The 13,624-nt window shown below is 33.6% G+C and overlaps 1 protein-coding gene across 1 annotated transcript in view; it reads left to right on the top strand.

Moving 5' to 3' along the window:
- Positions 1 to 13,624, top strand: part of LOC137624878 (glutamate [NMDA] receptor subunit 1-like) — a 46,774-nt gene that overhangs the window by 2,077 nt on the left and 31,073 nt on the right. The window contains exons 3-9 of the mRNA XM_068355821.1: positions 1,284 to 1,406; positions 2,514 to 2,642; positions 4,193 to 4,381; positions 5,833 to 5,933; positions 7,089 to 7,262; positions 8,097 to 8,213; positions 9,189 to 9,357. Of these exons, the coding sequence (XP_068211922.1) occupies positions 1,284 to 1,406; positions 2,514 to 2,642; positions 4,193 to 4,381; positions 5,833 to 5,933; positions 7,089 to 7,262; positions 8,097 to 8,213; positions 9,189 to 9,357 (1,002 nt within the window). The remainder of the gene's footprint in view (positions 1 to 1,283; positions 1,407 to 2,513; positions 2,643 to 4,192; positions 4,382 to 5,832; positions 5,934 to 7,088; positions 7,263 to 8,096; positions 8,214 to 9,188; positions 9,358 to 13,624) is intronic.

Here is a 13,624-nt window from a genome sequence, read left to right on the forward strand (position 1 = left end):
TTGTCTGATCGCTCACAGCAAACCAACTTAGTATGGGTGGCCCTGACTAGTAGGCCTACAGCTTGCTGATCATTAGGTTCTTTGACTGGCCAGGCAGTAATACATTGGATTTCTCTCTCTGGTTACGGCTCATTTTTTTCTTTTGCCTATAAACATACACCAAATAGTCTGGCCTATTCTTTCCACATTCTTCTCTGTCCTCATACACCTGACAACACTGAGATTGCCTAACAATTCTTCGCTGAAGGGGTTAACTACTGTAATGTAATTGTTCAGTGGCTACTTCCCTTTTGACAGGGGTAGAAGAGACTCTTTAACCATGGTAAGCAGCTGTTTTAGGAGGACACTCCAAAATCAAACCATTGTTCTCTAGTCATGGGTAGAGTCATACTCTGTACCATGACCTTCCATTGTCTTGGATTAGAGTTCTCTTGCTTAAGGATACACTCGGGTACACTGTAGTTTCTTGTAGTTTAATTACTTCCTTGTTTCCTTTCCTCACTGGGCTATTTTTCCCTGTTGGAGCTCTTGGCTTATAGCATCTTGCTTTTCAAACTAGGGTAATAAGCTTAGCTTGTAATAATAATAATAATAATAATAATAATAATAATAATAATAATAATAATAATACAGAAGCCCTTTCACCATGGTTAAGGGGCCTGCCAGCTAATGTCTTTTTTTAAGGACAGGACTTTGACATTCATACCATTTAATAAGGTGACTTATGACTTCACCAAACTGCATAGGATTTGTGCCTCTGACCTTCGGTTTTGCGACGCCAGGGCAATTTGTCTTGAAAATTAGCGTTTTTCAAATTCTCTCCTCCCTTGATAATTGATATTAAGACCGAGGATTACTACCCTATATAGACCTGATGTAGACTTTTAATCAAGTAGAGTTTTTTTTTTTTTTTTTTTTTTTTGCTAGATATGAATCTTTTCATTATGGTAAAAAAATAAACTCTATAAATCAGGGGTAAAAAATGAGAACAAAATATGAAACAAAAAATGGAAAAAAGTCTATTTGATTGATTTATAATGTCTTTCTAAGTTATTTATCAAATTATCAAATTTCAATGCTATATTTCTAAAACTAAGGGAGAAGATTGAATTTGAAGGTCAATAAGTATAGTTTCGAGATACGGGCGTTCAAAGTTTTTCTTTGTATTTTTACAAAGATTAAGGTATATCCACTCAGAAATGGATTCTTGTACCATTATTAGGTAAATGAATTTATTAACAAGTCCTTCTCTCGTAGATAAAATAGCTTTCTATAAAAAACAGAGAATCATAACAAGCGGAGGATCAGCATCCAGCGTTGCAGATCTGGACGAAATCAGCATGATTCTGCAAAGTAACCCAGTGACGACTGCTACCCAAGTCTGTGACGCCATCATATCCAAACAAGTAAGATATGTTACAGTTGCTACGTCTTTCAAAAGATATTCTTCTAATTCTAAAACGGTCACTTATACCTTCAAAGTGATGGCGGTTGTGTTTACACATTTCTATGGAATATTCAATGTCTTGTACAATTTTCGAACTTGTATTTCTCTTTACATTTACTGTCTTTTGTACAATTCTCGAATCTGCTGTCTAACACTTGTAGTTTTCTTTTACAAAACATTCACTGCACAGCCTATATGGTATGGAGGTAGCGTCTACATGTTTCTAGGGAATATTGACTGTATATTGTACCATTCATGAATATATTAAAAGTAGAATGATAAACACGTTTAGGTCAATATTAATAAAGTAGAATTTAAAACTTCTATTAAAAAGTATTCATGAGTCGATATATTTCTATTTAAAAACATATTTAGATAAATAGCAAAAATTGCAGTTGTAAATACAGTATACTGTATGTAAAATAAAATGAAAAATATTCATGTAAATATATGATGATGGATATGTTATAAATTGTAATATTGTCAATGTGTATTTCAAATTAAAAAAAAAAATACTGTACAGCCTCAAAGATTTAGAGATTGTGTCTACATGTTTCTAGCGAATATTTACTGTATATTGCACCTTTCTTGAATGCATTGTCTAACAATTGTAGCTTGTGACTTAGTGTATACCCTGCATATTATTAAAGTGATTTAGATTACCAGATTGGGTTTTAGAAGTATTCTAGTTTCTGAAACCTATCCCTATTTTATATTAACCTCAATCTAGTTTAAAGAATTGGTTTGGCATACGGCTAAAGCCGCCACGCTGTACAGCATCTATAACCTTTAAAACGCTTCCAGAAGACTAGAATTACTGGCAGATCTTTGCTCAGAAAGCATCTATAACGTTCAAAACGCTTCCAAAGATTGAAATTACTGCCAGAGTAAATGAAAATCTAAGGTATAATTGAAACTTGAAACAAGCTTTTTAAGAGTCTGATATAAGCTGTTGAGTATAGAAATTAGAAGATGGTAGCCAGGTAGCTAGGCCTAGACCTGAGAAGCCGGCAGGAGTGAGTTTGTCTAACCATAATGTATAATTAACAAATGAAAACACTCACAGGTTTCTACCATAGTTGCTGCGAGTACTTCCGGAGGTATATTGTCAACTGTGGCAGTTTCTTACATCGGCAGCTTCTACCAAGTTCCCGTCATCTGTACACACTCCAGAGATTCTGCCTTTTCTGACACGGTAACATTACGGTTGGTGTAACTCGTATCTAGGAAATATATCCTTGTCTAATTTTGCCCTTTATTGAAGTTAGTGAGAATATTTCATTTTATTGAGGTTTATCTTAGATCTTTAATGTTATTATCTTTTTTATTTTTTTTAAATATTCCTATGATTTTGTGAGTCGTTATTAAAATTTTATCCCATGAGATTTTCCCCAAAAATAGATGATGAGATATGATCATTCAAAGTAAGACTAACACATTTAGATAAAATCAAAGGGTTCACTGCATCTGTAATTAGATTTTATTGATTAATTTTATACATGTGACATACACAGACTTGAGGTATTAAGGAACAGAATTAGAGGCCATTAAACATAATGTCCGTCCATATATCTAGGCTACCTATACATAACATCGATAGCAACGTCTTTGCCTGGTGATCGCCAAACTTGGGTTCGAATCCCTCTCAAGCTTAATGGTTTCTTTAGTGTTTTAACCTCACCATCCTTGTGAGCTAAGGATGGGGTGTTTGGGGGGATCCTATAGGTCTACCTGCTGAGTCATCAGCAGCCATTGTTTGGCCCTGCCTGGTACTAGTTTGGGTGGAGAGGGGACTTGGGGCTGATCATATGTATATGGTCAATCTATAGGGCATTGTTCTGGTTGCTAGGGCAAGGTCACTGTCCCTAGCCTTTGCCATTCATGAGTGGCCTTTAAACAAGTATATATTAAGAATGCTATTAATTTGGGAAAGTATCTAACACCACTACTAGCTACTAGGGTCGGGACTTGGCTTCCCAACCCTCTTTTATGTTACTGTTATTTTGGATGGTATGGGTTAACTTATAAACATTATAATATGTATAATATAATTATGGACTCCACTGTGATTATCTCTCATAGGACACCTCACTGGATCAGACTGCTATGTCGGGAGAGGATAGTATATTAATTCAATTTAGTACTTTCAAGTAAAGTAATTTAAACCAACTAATGAGACACAGGTCTCACACAGGTCAGAGAAATTGAACAGCCTTGCTAGAGGAGATCAAAGGATACTGATTGCTTGCCATTAAGTAACCAAGCAGGGCATTGTGGGAGTTTACCACATCCATCAATCTCCCCACAGGATAGAGATGAATATAATAGAGACACCAATAAGAAATAATTTTTTTTTTTTTTTTACAGGTTAAACGTTTTGAGAGTAACACTACATTTTGTAATCTTCTGTGGAAAGCATTGTTGTTGTATGATAATATTCTTCCCTTTTCATGATAATTGATGTTCGGTTAATTATATCATGAAAATGGTTTCCTATACAATTATGGTTTGCAGTTGTGTAATTTAAGCTGTTGAAAATCAGTAAGGATATTAAAGTTTACTTATATCCGTAGATAAATATCTTTTAAAGATTAAAATCAAGTGCTTCTATATTTAGGCCAGGTTGAATAAAATCTCTTCTCTGGATATCTTGATATTATCTTTTTACTGTCTTCCTCGTTGATAATTTCATGTTTAATGTTTTAGATCAGAAAACAGTTAATGATATTGTTATTTCCTTTCCAGAATATCCACGGTTTCTTTCTACGTACTGTACCTCCCTTCAGCCACCAGGCGGATGTGTGGATCACACTACTGAAGCACTTTAGATACAGTCAAGTGATCTTCATCCATTCCTCAGACACAAATGGGCGCGCTATTTACTCCAGGTTTCAACATCTGGCTCAACACTCTCAGGATGATGAGGGAATCAAAGTAAGACAGATCAATCTCTCTTTAATGGTCTCTTTTGTATAGATGTGATTCATACTTAATTTTGAAATTCAAATTTGGTCCATAATTTGGATCTTTGTAACACTATTCTTGTATTTGTTTGAGAATCAGAATCTAAGTTTATAGCACAAAGGAAACTTTTATAGTACAACCTATTTAAGGGACAATATGCTGTTAAAGTAGTTTTATTTAGGGGTTTTAAATTCATCAATACAACTTTTCATCACGGATTTTCAATCCCGTTATACAATGTGGATCGGTTAGTAAATTAGTAACGTTTTTCAGATTAAAAAAAAAAAATAGTGCAAATGAAAATTTAGGCTAGATTTTGTGACAGATCTAACAATAACAACAACATCGATTCAGGAAATGTTGAAGTTTCACATAAAAGTAACTCTTTATGGATCTATTTTATTAACTCTTCATCACCAGAGGTTCACAGTCCTTCATATAAACAACATTTACTGAAAACTATGCAATTTAATTTAAAACACAACTTTTTTGGTTTTTCATATTGCATTTATAGCGTATTTCGTCCACGACTAGTGTAGGGGGGTGTGTCTTGTGTGACGTCATTGACTCGCATTTCCTGGATGATTGGATCGGGAGATTAAGCCACACTCATAGCACGATACTTTCTTTATCTTTCATTCTATTCTTGAATATGTGGATTGACTATCTGAAACCCGCTGAAACTGTGATTATTGATATCCCACTCACACATAAACACACACGCACACACACACGCACATATATATATATATATATATATATATATATATATATATATATATATATATATATATATATATATATATATATATATATATATATACATATATATATATATATATATATATATATATATATATATATATATATATATATATATATATATATACGCACACACAACAAATGCAGAAATTTCTAGTCTACTGCAGAACAAAGGCCCCAGACATGTCCTTTGTCATGTCTGAGGTTTGGCCATTGTCTCCACCACGCTGGCCACTGCGGATTGGTGATGGTGGGAGACATTAATCTGATGGCTCATAACAAACAAACAGTATGGCTGGCCCTGACTATACTCAATTTTTTCTTTTTAATGAGGCGCATTTCCACCGACTCGTAGGGGTGCCCTTTTAGCTCGGGAAAAGTTTCCTGCTATATGATTGGTTAGAATTATTTTGTCCAACCAATCAGTGATCAGGAACCTTTTCCGAGCTAAAAGGGCACCCCTGCAAGTCGGTGCAAATCTACCTCACTAAAAAGAATTGACTATAGTACAGCCTTGCTGATCATGTCAATATATATATATATATATATATATATATATATATATATATATATATATATATATATATATATATATATATATATATATATATATATTCTGTTATTATCCATAGTAACAATTTACTGCATACCCTTTCCAGCTGTCCCTGGTGTTAGAATTCAATCCTGGGGAATATTCATTCGTAGAAGAGCTGAATGTCGTCAAGGCACAGGTGGTCAAGGTGATACTGCTCTATGCTGAGTAAGTAAGAGATGTTGCAGTCAGTTTTAATATGGAATATTCACCTTTGCTATTCATGATATTTAGTATTGCTGTGGCCTATTGGTAACGTCCCAGCCTTGTGATCACCAGACTGGGGTTCGAGTCCCGCTCAATCTCGTTAGTTCCTATAGTGGCTGCAACCTTACCATCCTTGTGAGCTAAGGATTGGGGGTACGGGAGAGCAAGGACCTACTTGAGCGGGTCCTAAGGAGAGCATACAGGTCTACCTGCTCAGTCATCATTACCTATTGCTTGGCCCTCCCTGGTCCTAGCTTGGGTGGAGAGGGGCTTGTGCGCTGATAGGTCTCTAGGGCATTGTCCTGCTAGCTAGGGCAATTTCACTGTCCCTTGCCTCTTCTATTTATGCGCGGCCTTTAAACCTTAAACATTAGATATGAATGATTTCATACAAATATCACTGAATTTTTCATTTGCTGTTGTATTCATACTGTTTATTGAATATTTCTTCTGGTTGACTTAATGAATGTAATGCTTGAGGGATATTTTCTTTACTGTAAGTATTGCCATAAAACTGATATTTGACTTATTTAGTTAATACTTTCCCTTTTCTCTGTATAATTTCCTGTTTTAATTCATCGCTTTATCATTGTTTTAATTAAGTACATAAAACAACATTATGTATTGATGTGAATTTTTGTACAGCCACTTTTACCAAAACATGTAACTCAACAGTTTATTATTTAGTTAACACAAAGGGTGATAAGTCAGTTCTTTGATAATTCGAAAGATCGTAGAGACAGTTTATCAATGCCTAAAGGTTTAAAGGCCACTCATGAATGGCAGAGGCAAGGGACAGTGACATTGCCCTAGCAAGCAGGACAATGCCCTAGAGACTGACCATATACAAATATGATCAGCGCCCCAGCCTCCTCTCCACCCAAGCTAGGACCGAGGAGAGCCAGGCAATGGCTGCTGATTACTCAGCAGATAGACCTATAGGTTCCCCCGAACCCCGCATCCTTAGCTCACAAGGATGGTGAGATTGCAGCGACCAGAGAAACTAAAGAGTTTGAGCGGGACTCGAACCCCAGTCTGGCGTTTACCAGTCAGGGTCGTTACCACATCGGCCACCACAACCCTAAATAATAATGTATTGTATTTCCTATCCCTCAGCATCAACGATGCGGAAACGGTATTCCACGATGCTAATTACCTGAACATGACTGGTCCCGGTTACGTATGGCTAGTTACAGAACAGGCGCTCAGAGCTCACCACATCCCAGTCGGGGTTCTGGGATTGCAACTCAAGAAGGCAAAAGATTCTCATCCCCACATTACTGATGCCCTGTAAGTTATTTTCTTTTGAATTTTCATCTCAGAGTAGACCTGTCTAATGACCTATAAGTGGTTTTCTTTTCTTGTGATCTTTCAAACTCAGAATAGATTAGTCTGATGCTCTGTGAGTTTTCTTTTCTTCTGCTCTGTTATTACTCAGAATAAGTCAGTCTGATGCTCTGTAAGTTTTTTCTTTTGTTCTTTTATTACTCAGAATAGATCAGTCTGAAGCCCTGTGGGTTGTTTTCTTTTCTTCGTTTATTTCATCACTCAGAATAGATTAGTCTGATGCCCTGTAAGTTTTTTCTTTTGTTCTTTTATTACTCCGAATAGATTAGTCTGATGTCCTGTAATTCTTTTCTCTTCTTCCATTCTTTCATTACTCAGAATAGATCAGTCTGAAGCCCTGTGGGTTGTTTTCTTTTCTTCGTTTATTTCATCATTCAGAATAGATTAGTCTGATGCCCTGTAAGTTTTTTCTTTTGTTCTTTTATTACTCCGAATAGATTAGTCTGATGACCTGTAATATTTTTCTCTTCTTCCATTCTTTCATCACTCAGAATAGATCAGTCTGATGCCCTGTGAGTTTTATTTTATTCTGTTCTGTTATTACTCAGAATAAATCATTCTGATGTCCTGTAATTGTTTTCCTTTCTTCTATTCTTTCATTACTCAGAATAAATCAGTCTGATGTCCTGTAAGTTGTTTATTTTTATTTTTTTTTTCATCAGAATACCCCAGTCTGTTGTTTCAGAGTTTTCAATCCTATAGAAAACATCAATTTTTCAATGCTTTATGAGACATAATATTCAAATATTTAGAACAATAATAACTTTTTTTTTTCAGACAAGTGACAGTTCAAGGCCTACGGAAGTTACACGAGGGGGAGGAAGGTATTATCACGCCAGCCATCAGTTGGAATGAGGAAGAATCATGGGACGATACTGGAAAGAAACTGTACGAGTAAGTTTTGATGAAAGGGGTCTATTCTGTAACTTACAAATCACAGTGATTTCGTTTTATTGAATTACTACGTTATGAGAAACGTTTTCATTTGTAATATAGCGCAGTTTTTGGCAAATAAAAAGAATGCTTGGAATCAGCTTCCAGAAGAAGTCATATCTGCAGAGACAATACCTTCAAAGCCAGACTGGACAGACATTGGAGAAGCCACCCACTCCACTTTGACTATAAAGCCAGAGACGATGTGTACTGAATGACTGTAATCTCAGGTGTATAGACCTGTCGGCCTTTCTACCGTATATTGTATTGTATTGTATTAGAAGTGGTTGAAATTTTATTGATTTTTATTCTATTTGACCTGGCCAGCTCTAAAAGAGCTGAGCTTGACTCATTGGGTTGATTAATCTCTTCCATTTTAATAATAACTTTATTTGGCCTTTCATGTAGAGGATAACATATTGTTAACATAAAAATGTATATGCTAAATATGTAAAGTTTCAAATTATATCATTTCATAGCCTCTGTACCATGGTCTTCCACTGTCTTGGGTTAGAGTTCTCTTGCTTGAGGGTACACTCGGGCACACTATACTATCTTATTTCTCTTCTACTTTTTTTTCTTAGATTTTGTTATAGTTTATATGTGAAAGATCTATTTCAATGCTGATACTGTTATTAAAATATTTTATTTTAATTATTCATTAATTCTTTTGTGGTTTGTCTATTTACTTTCTTCACTGAGCTATTTTCCTTGCTGGAGCCCTTGGGCTTATGGCATCTTGCTTTTCTAATAATAATAATAATAATAATAATAATAATAATAATGATGATGATGATGATTATGATAATAATGATAATAATAATAGTGATAGTAGTAGTAATAATAATTAGGAAATAATAATAATAATAAATAATAATAATAATAATAATAATAATAATAATAATAATAATAATAATAATAAATGCTTCTCCCCAGATCTATAAGAAAGCAAATCCTGTATAATGGCCAAACTGGAAAGGTTGGCTTCGACTCCAGCGGCGATCGAATCTTCGCTGAATATTCAGTGATCAATATTCTGGAGAATTCCAGATATCTCTACGGGTTGAACACCTTCCAGACTGTTGGGGATTTTTCGTACGATAATGTAAGTTGTGGGTTGGTAGGTTATTTGATTTTTCATGGGATTATTTAAGTGTTAATCCGGTTGTTTATTGAGTTTTTTCATACGGTAATATCCTTTTATGATAAAGTGCATGTGTATGGTTACACACATACATATGTATATACATATATATATATGTATATATATATATATATATATATATATATATATATATATATATATATATATAGATATATATAGATATAGATATACACATTATATATATATATATATATATATATATATATATATATATATATATATATATATATATGTATATATATACATATATACATACATACAAATATATATATACACATATATATGTATACATATACATATATATATGTGTGTATATATATATATGTATATATATATATATACAGACACACACACACACACATATATATATATATATATTCATAAATATATATGCATACATATATATATACATATATATATATATATATATATATATATATATATATATATATATATATATATATATATATATCTTCCCCGTCACGCTCATTTCTCCCCATCCCTCGCGTAGTGAGGAGAGAAAGTAGTCATACCCTGGTAAGAGAGGGGTGCAGGTGCATGTGTTTGCATATTTACCTAGATATTTATTTAGGCATCATTTTTGACGTGTCACGTACACTAATGTAAATCATAATTAGTAATTTATAGACTTTATATACGATAATGTAAGCCATAATTGCCAATCTATTAATTAATTAACTGTTTATCTAACTAGTTTATAGGTCTCAAGGCTTTCAGTAAGAGACGACTTTTATATCAGTAATTTTTTTTTTTTTTATTAGCAAGACAGATTGTACAGATACAGTTACAATATTGTTTATATTATGCTACATAAATAATATTAAGGTTGCAAACATCTTAACTCACAGTGAATTCCATATTTCATACATCTTACTTCTGTTTAATTCCAAAAATTTGTTATATCGTTCTCCATTAATCATCCTTCGCTGCTCCAAAATATATCTTCGTATGAAGATGTTTGACATAATTTTGTCTCTGATATTTACATCTTCCATGTCACAAATTTGGTCTCTAAGCATCCACAATGTTACTATGTAAGTACTGAACATAATGTTACATATGTTATTTTTTATTCTACTTAATTTGGGAAATACAAAGAAAATAAGCTCAATATTTCTACTAAATTTTGTGTCACACAGACAACTCATTAATTCCCTTACCCAGATTAGCACTTTCTTCGTTTTATCACAATCATAAAACATATGAATAGGGACGTCCTCTTTCCCACAGTTTAGACAATATGAAGAATCTGCCAAATTCATAACATGTAATTTTTTCCTTGTTGGCAATGCCTGGTGAATATACTTGTAAATAACAGTCCTATCCTGGACATCAAGGAATTTACTGTTAATATTTTTCCAAATGCTTTCCCAGTTAAACAGAGGGAAATTCTCGACAACTTTCGTAATTTCATCTTTTCTAATACCTTTATAAATTGTTTTACTATTCATTATTGGAAAATTTTTGCATCGAATAATTTTCCTTACATTATCTATACACACATTATAATATACATTACCAGTAAATCCATATTCATTACATTCAAAGTCACAGTTTATAATTCCATCTAATCTAAGTTTACAATAGTAATACATTAAAACATTGGATTCTGATCCCGACAAATACAGTTTTAAGAAACTACTTATGAATATACTCAAAGCTTTGTCATGTAAGTCTTGGATACCCAGACCTCCTTCACTTCTGTGAAGCTTTAGCGTAGATTGTTTAATTGGCTGATAACGACCATTCCAGATATACTCAAATACCACTTTGTTTATTCTTTTGCACACTTGTGTGGGAATAGGATACACATGCGATACATACCATAGTTTTGATAACACACAAGCATTAATGTATATAGCTTTTTGATGTAAGGTTAAAATTCTACTGTTCAACATGTTTAATGATGTCTCAACATTATTAGCTATATTATCCCAGGTACTATTCAAACCTAATACATAATCATTCGAATAAACAATTCCTAAAATCTTTATAGAATCAACCACAACTTCCAGGTAATCAAGTGGCCATGTGGTTTTCCCTCGGAAGTTACCAACGCCAATAATTTTGGACTTCTTGTTTCTATTTAACACCGCTCCTGTGGCCTTTTCGTATTTCACAATTACTGACTCGACTTCAACGATACAATTCTCTGTTCTAACTATGATGTTTGTGTCATCAGCATATCCGACAACACCAACTGAAACTTGTCTAGGAAGTTTAATTGACTCTATTTTACTTTTCCTAATTAGCCTGTACAAAGGTTCTTGGTGAATAACATAGAGGATCATTGATAGAGGACATCCTTGTCTAACAGATCGTTCAACGTTGATAGGATTACCCATTATATGATTTATACACATTCTGCTACATATACCAGTATAAAGCATCTTTACCAGTGCAACAAAATTATCTCCGAAACCAAAAGCTGTCATCACCTTGAGTAGAAAGTCTATATCCACTCAGTCGAATGCTTTATTCCAGTCAAGAGACATAATTGCACAATCCAGATTTTTCTCATTTGCAAAATATATGATGTCCCTAACAAGCAAGTTACAATTAACGATTGACCTATCTGGCACGGCGCAGAACTGCCCTTGAGAAATTATTCTATCAAGTAGATTTTTAATTCTGTTACTCAAAATCTTAGAAATAATTTTATAATCAACACAAAGAAGGCTTATAGGTCTCCAGTTCCTCGACCTTTCTCTCTCTTCTCCTTTGTGTACTAAAGAAATTATTCCAGTTGATTGGGATTTAGTTAATGATAAATTCTCGAATTCATTTCTAACAACCTCATGAAATTCTTTCATAATAATATCCCAGCAATATAAGTAAAACTCAGCGGGTATCCCATCTACACCCGGAGTCCGATTCAAATTCATCGATTTTGTAGCTATCCAGAGCTCCTCCAAAGTGACTTCCCTTTCGAGTAAATCATTATCCTCTTCATCTATCACCTTATCTATACTTGATAACAAATTGTCTTGTTCTGTGGTATCTAAATCAATCTTTTGATATAATTTCCTATATTCTGTTGTTGCATAATGTAGAATGGCTTCAGTAGAATCTAAGTATTCTCCATTATCCGTCAACAGATTTTCCATTTTATTCTTAATTGCTCTTTCTTTCTGTTTCTTTATCAAGTATGCTGAGAGTTTCTCGCCTTCATTACATTCTTCTAATTTTGCTCTTAACCTGATGCCTTCGACTTCCACCATTTTCAACTCTGTAATTTGATTCTTTAGATAATCAATTTTACCCTTATCAAAACCATCCATTTTGGAACATTCATGTTTTAGTCTACTTTCAAAATAATTAATCAGTCCAGATCGTTCATATTTTTTCATCTTACCACACCTTTGGAAAACTTTGCTATATTTACTTTGGCGTATTCCTCCCACCATAAACCAATGTTCTGAAATCTATTAATATTCCTAACAAGACCGACCCAAAAATCCTTAAACTGAGACTTTATTTTTTCATCTTTCAATAGTGATGAATTCATCTTCCAAAATGGTACTCCGACCTTAATACTGGGATTTATGTTTAATCGCATTTTTATGGCTGCGTGATCAGAAAAGGAAACATGGACACACACTACATTTTGTATTCTCTCATATAATCTAGCGACGTAGAATCTATCAAGCCTGGCACCGTAATTACCCCTAATAAAAGTAAATTCAACATTATTATTTAATGAGAACCATGCATCTTTTAGGCCAATGTTTCTAACCAAGTTTTTCAAAGCTATTGATTTATTGTGGGGATTTGGATTAGTACAATCACGGTCACTAACCACACAATTCCAGTCACCGCCAATTATAATGTTGTCGAGATTTCCCTTCATGTAATAGAGAAGTTCGGTACCTATTAGGTCATCTCGTTCCCGTTTAACATTACTACCAGATTGACCATATACATTGATTACTTGAAATTTAATATTTGAACTAGATAAACTTAAACTTATAATTCTATCATTCCAGTGCAATTCACACCGGTCTACCTTTATTCCAGAGTTTTTCCGAACAAAAATCAATGTACCACCTTTAAAACATAAAGAACCATTAAAGAATACATCAAAATAATCGCAGAGAACACACAAATCTTTCTGCATTTTCACATTGTGCTCCTAAATGAGAGCAATATCAACTCTATGCTGAATTAAAAAGGATTTTACAATATA

The sequence above is a fragment of the Palaemon carinicauda genome, chromosome 31 (genome assembly GCF_036898095.1).
Source record: "Palaemon carinicauda isolate YSFRI2023 chromosome 31, ASM3689809v2, whole genome shotgun sequence".
NCBI classification, from domain to species: domain Eukaryota; kingdom Metazoa; phylum Arthropoda; class Malacostraca; order Decapoda; family Palaemonidae; genus Palaemon; species Palaemon carinicauda.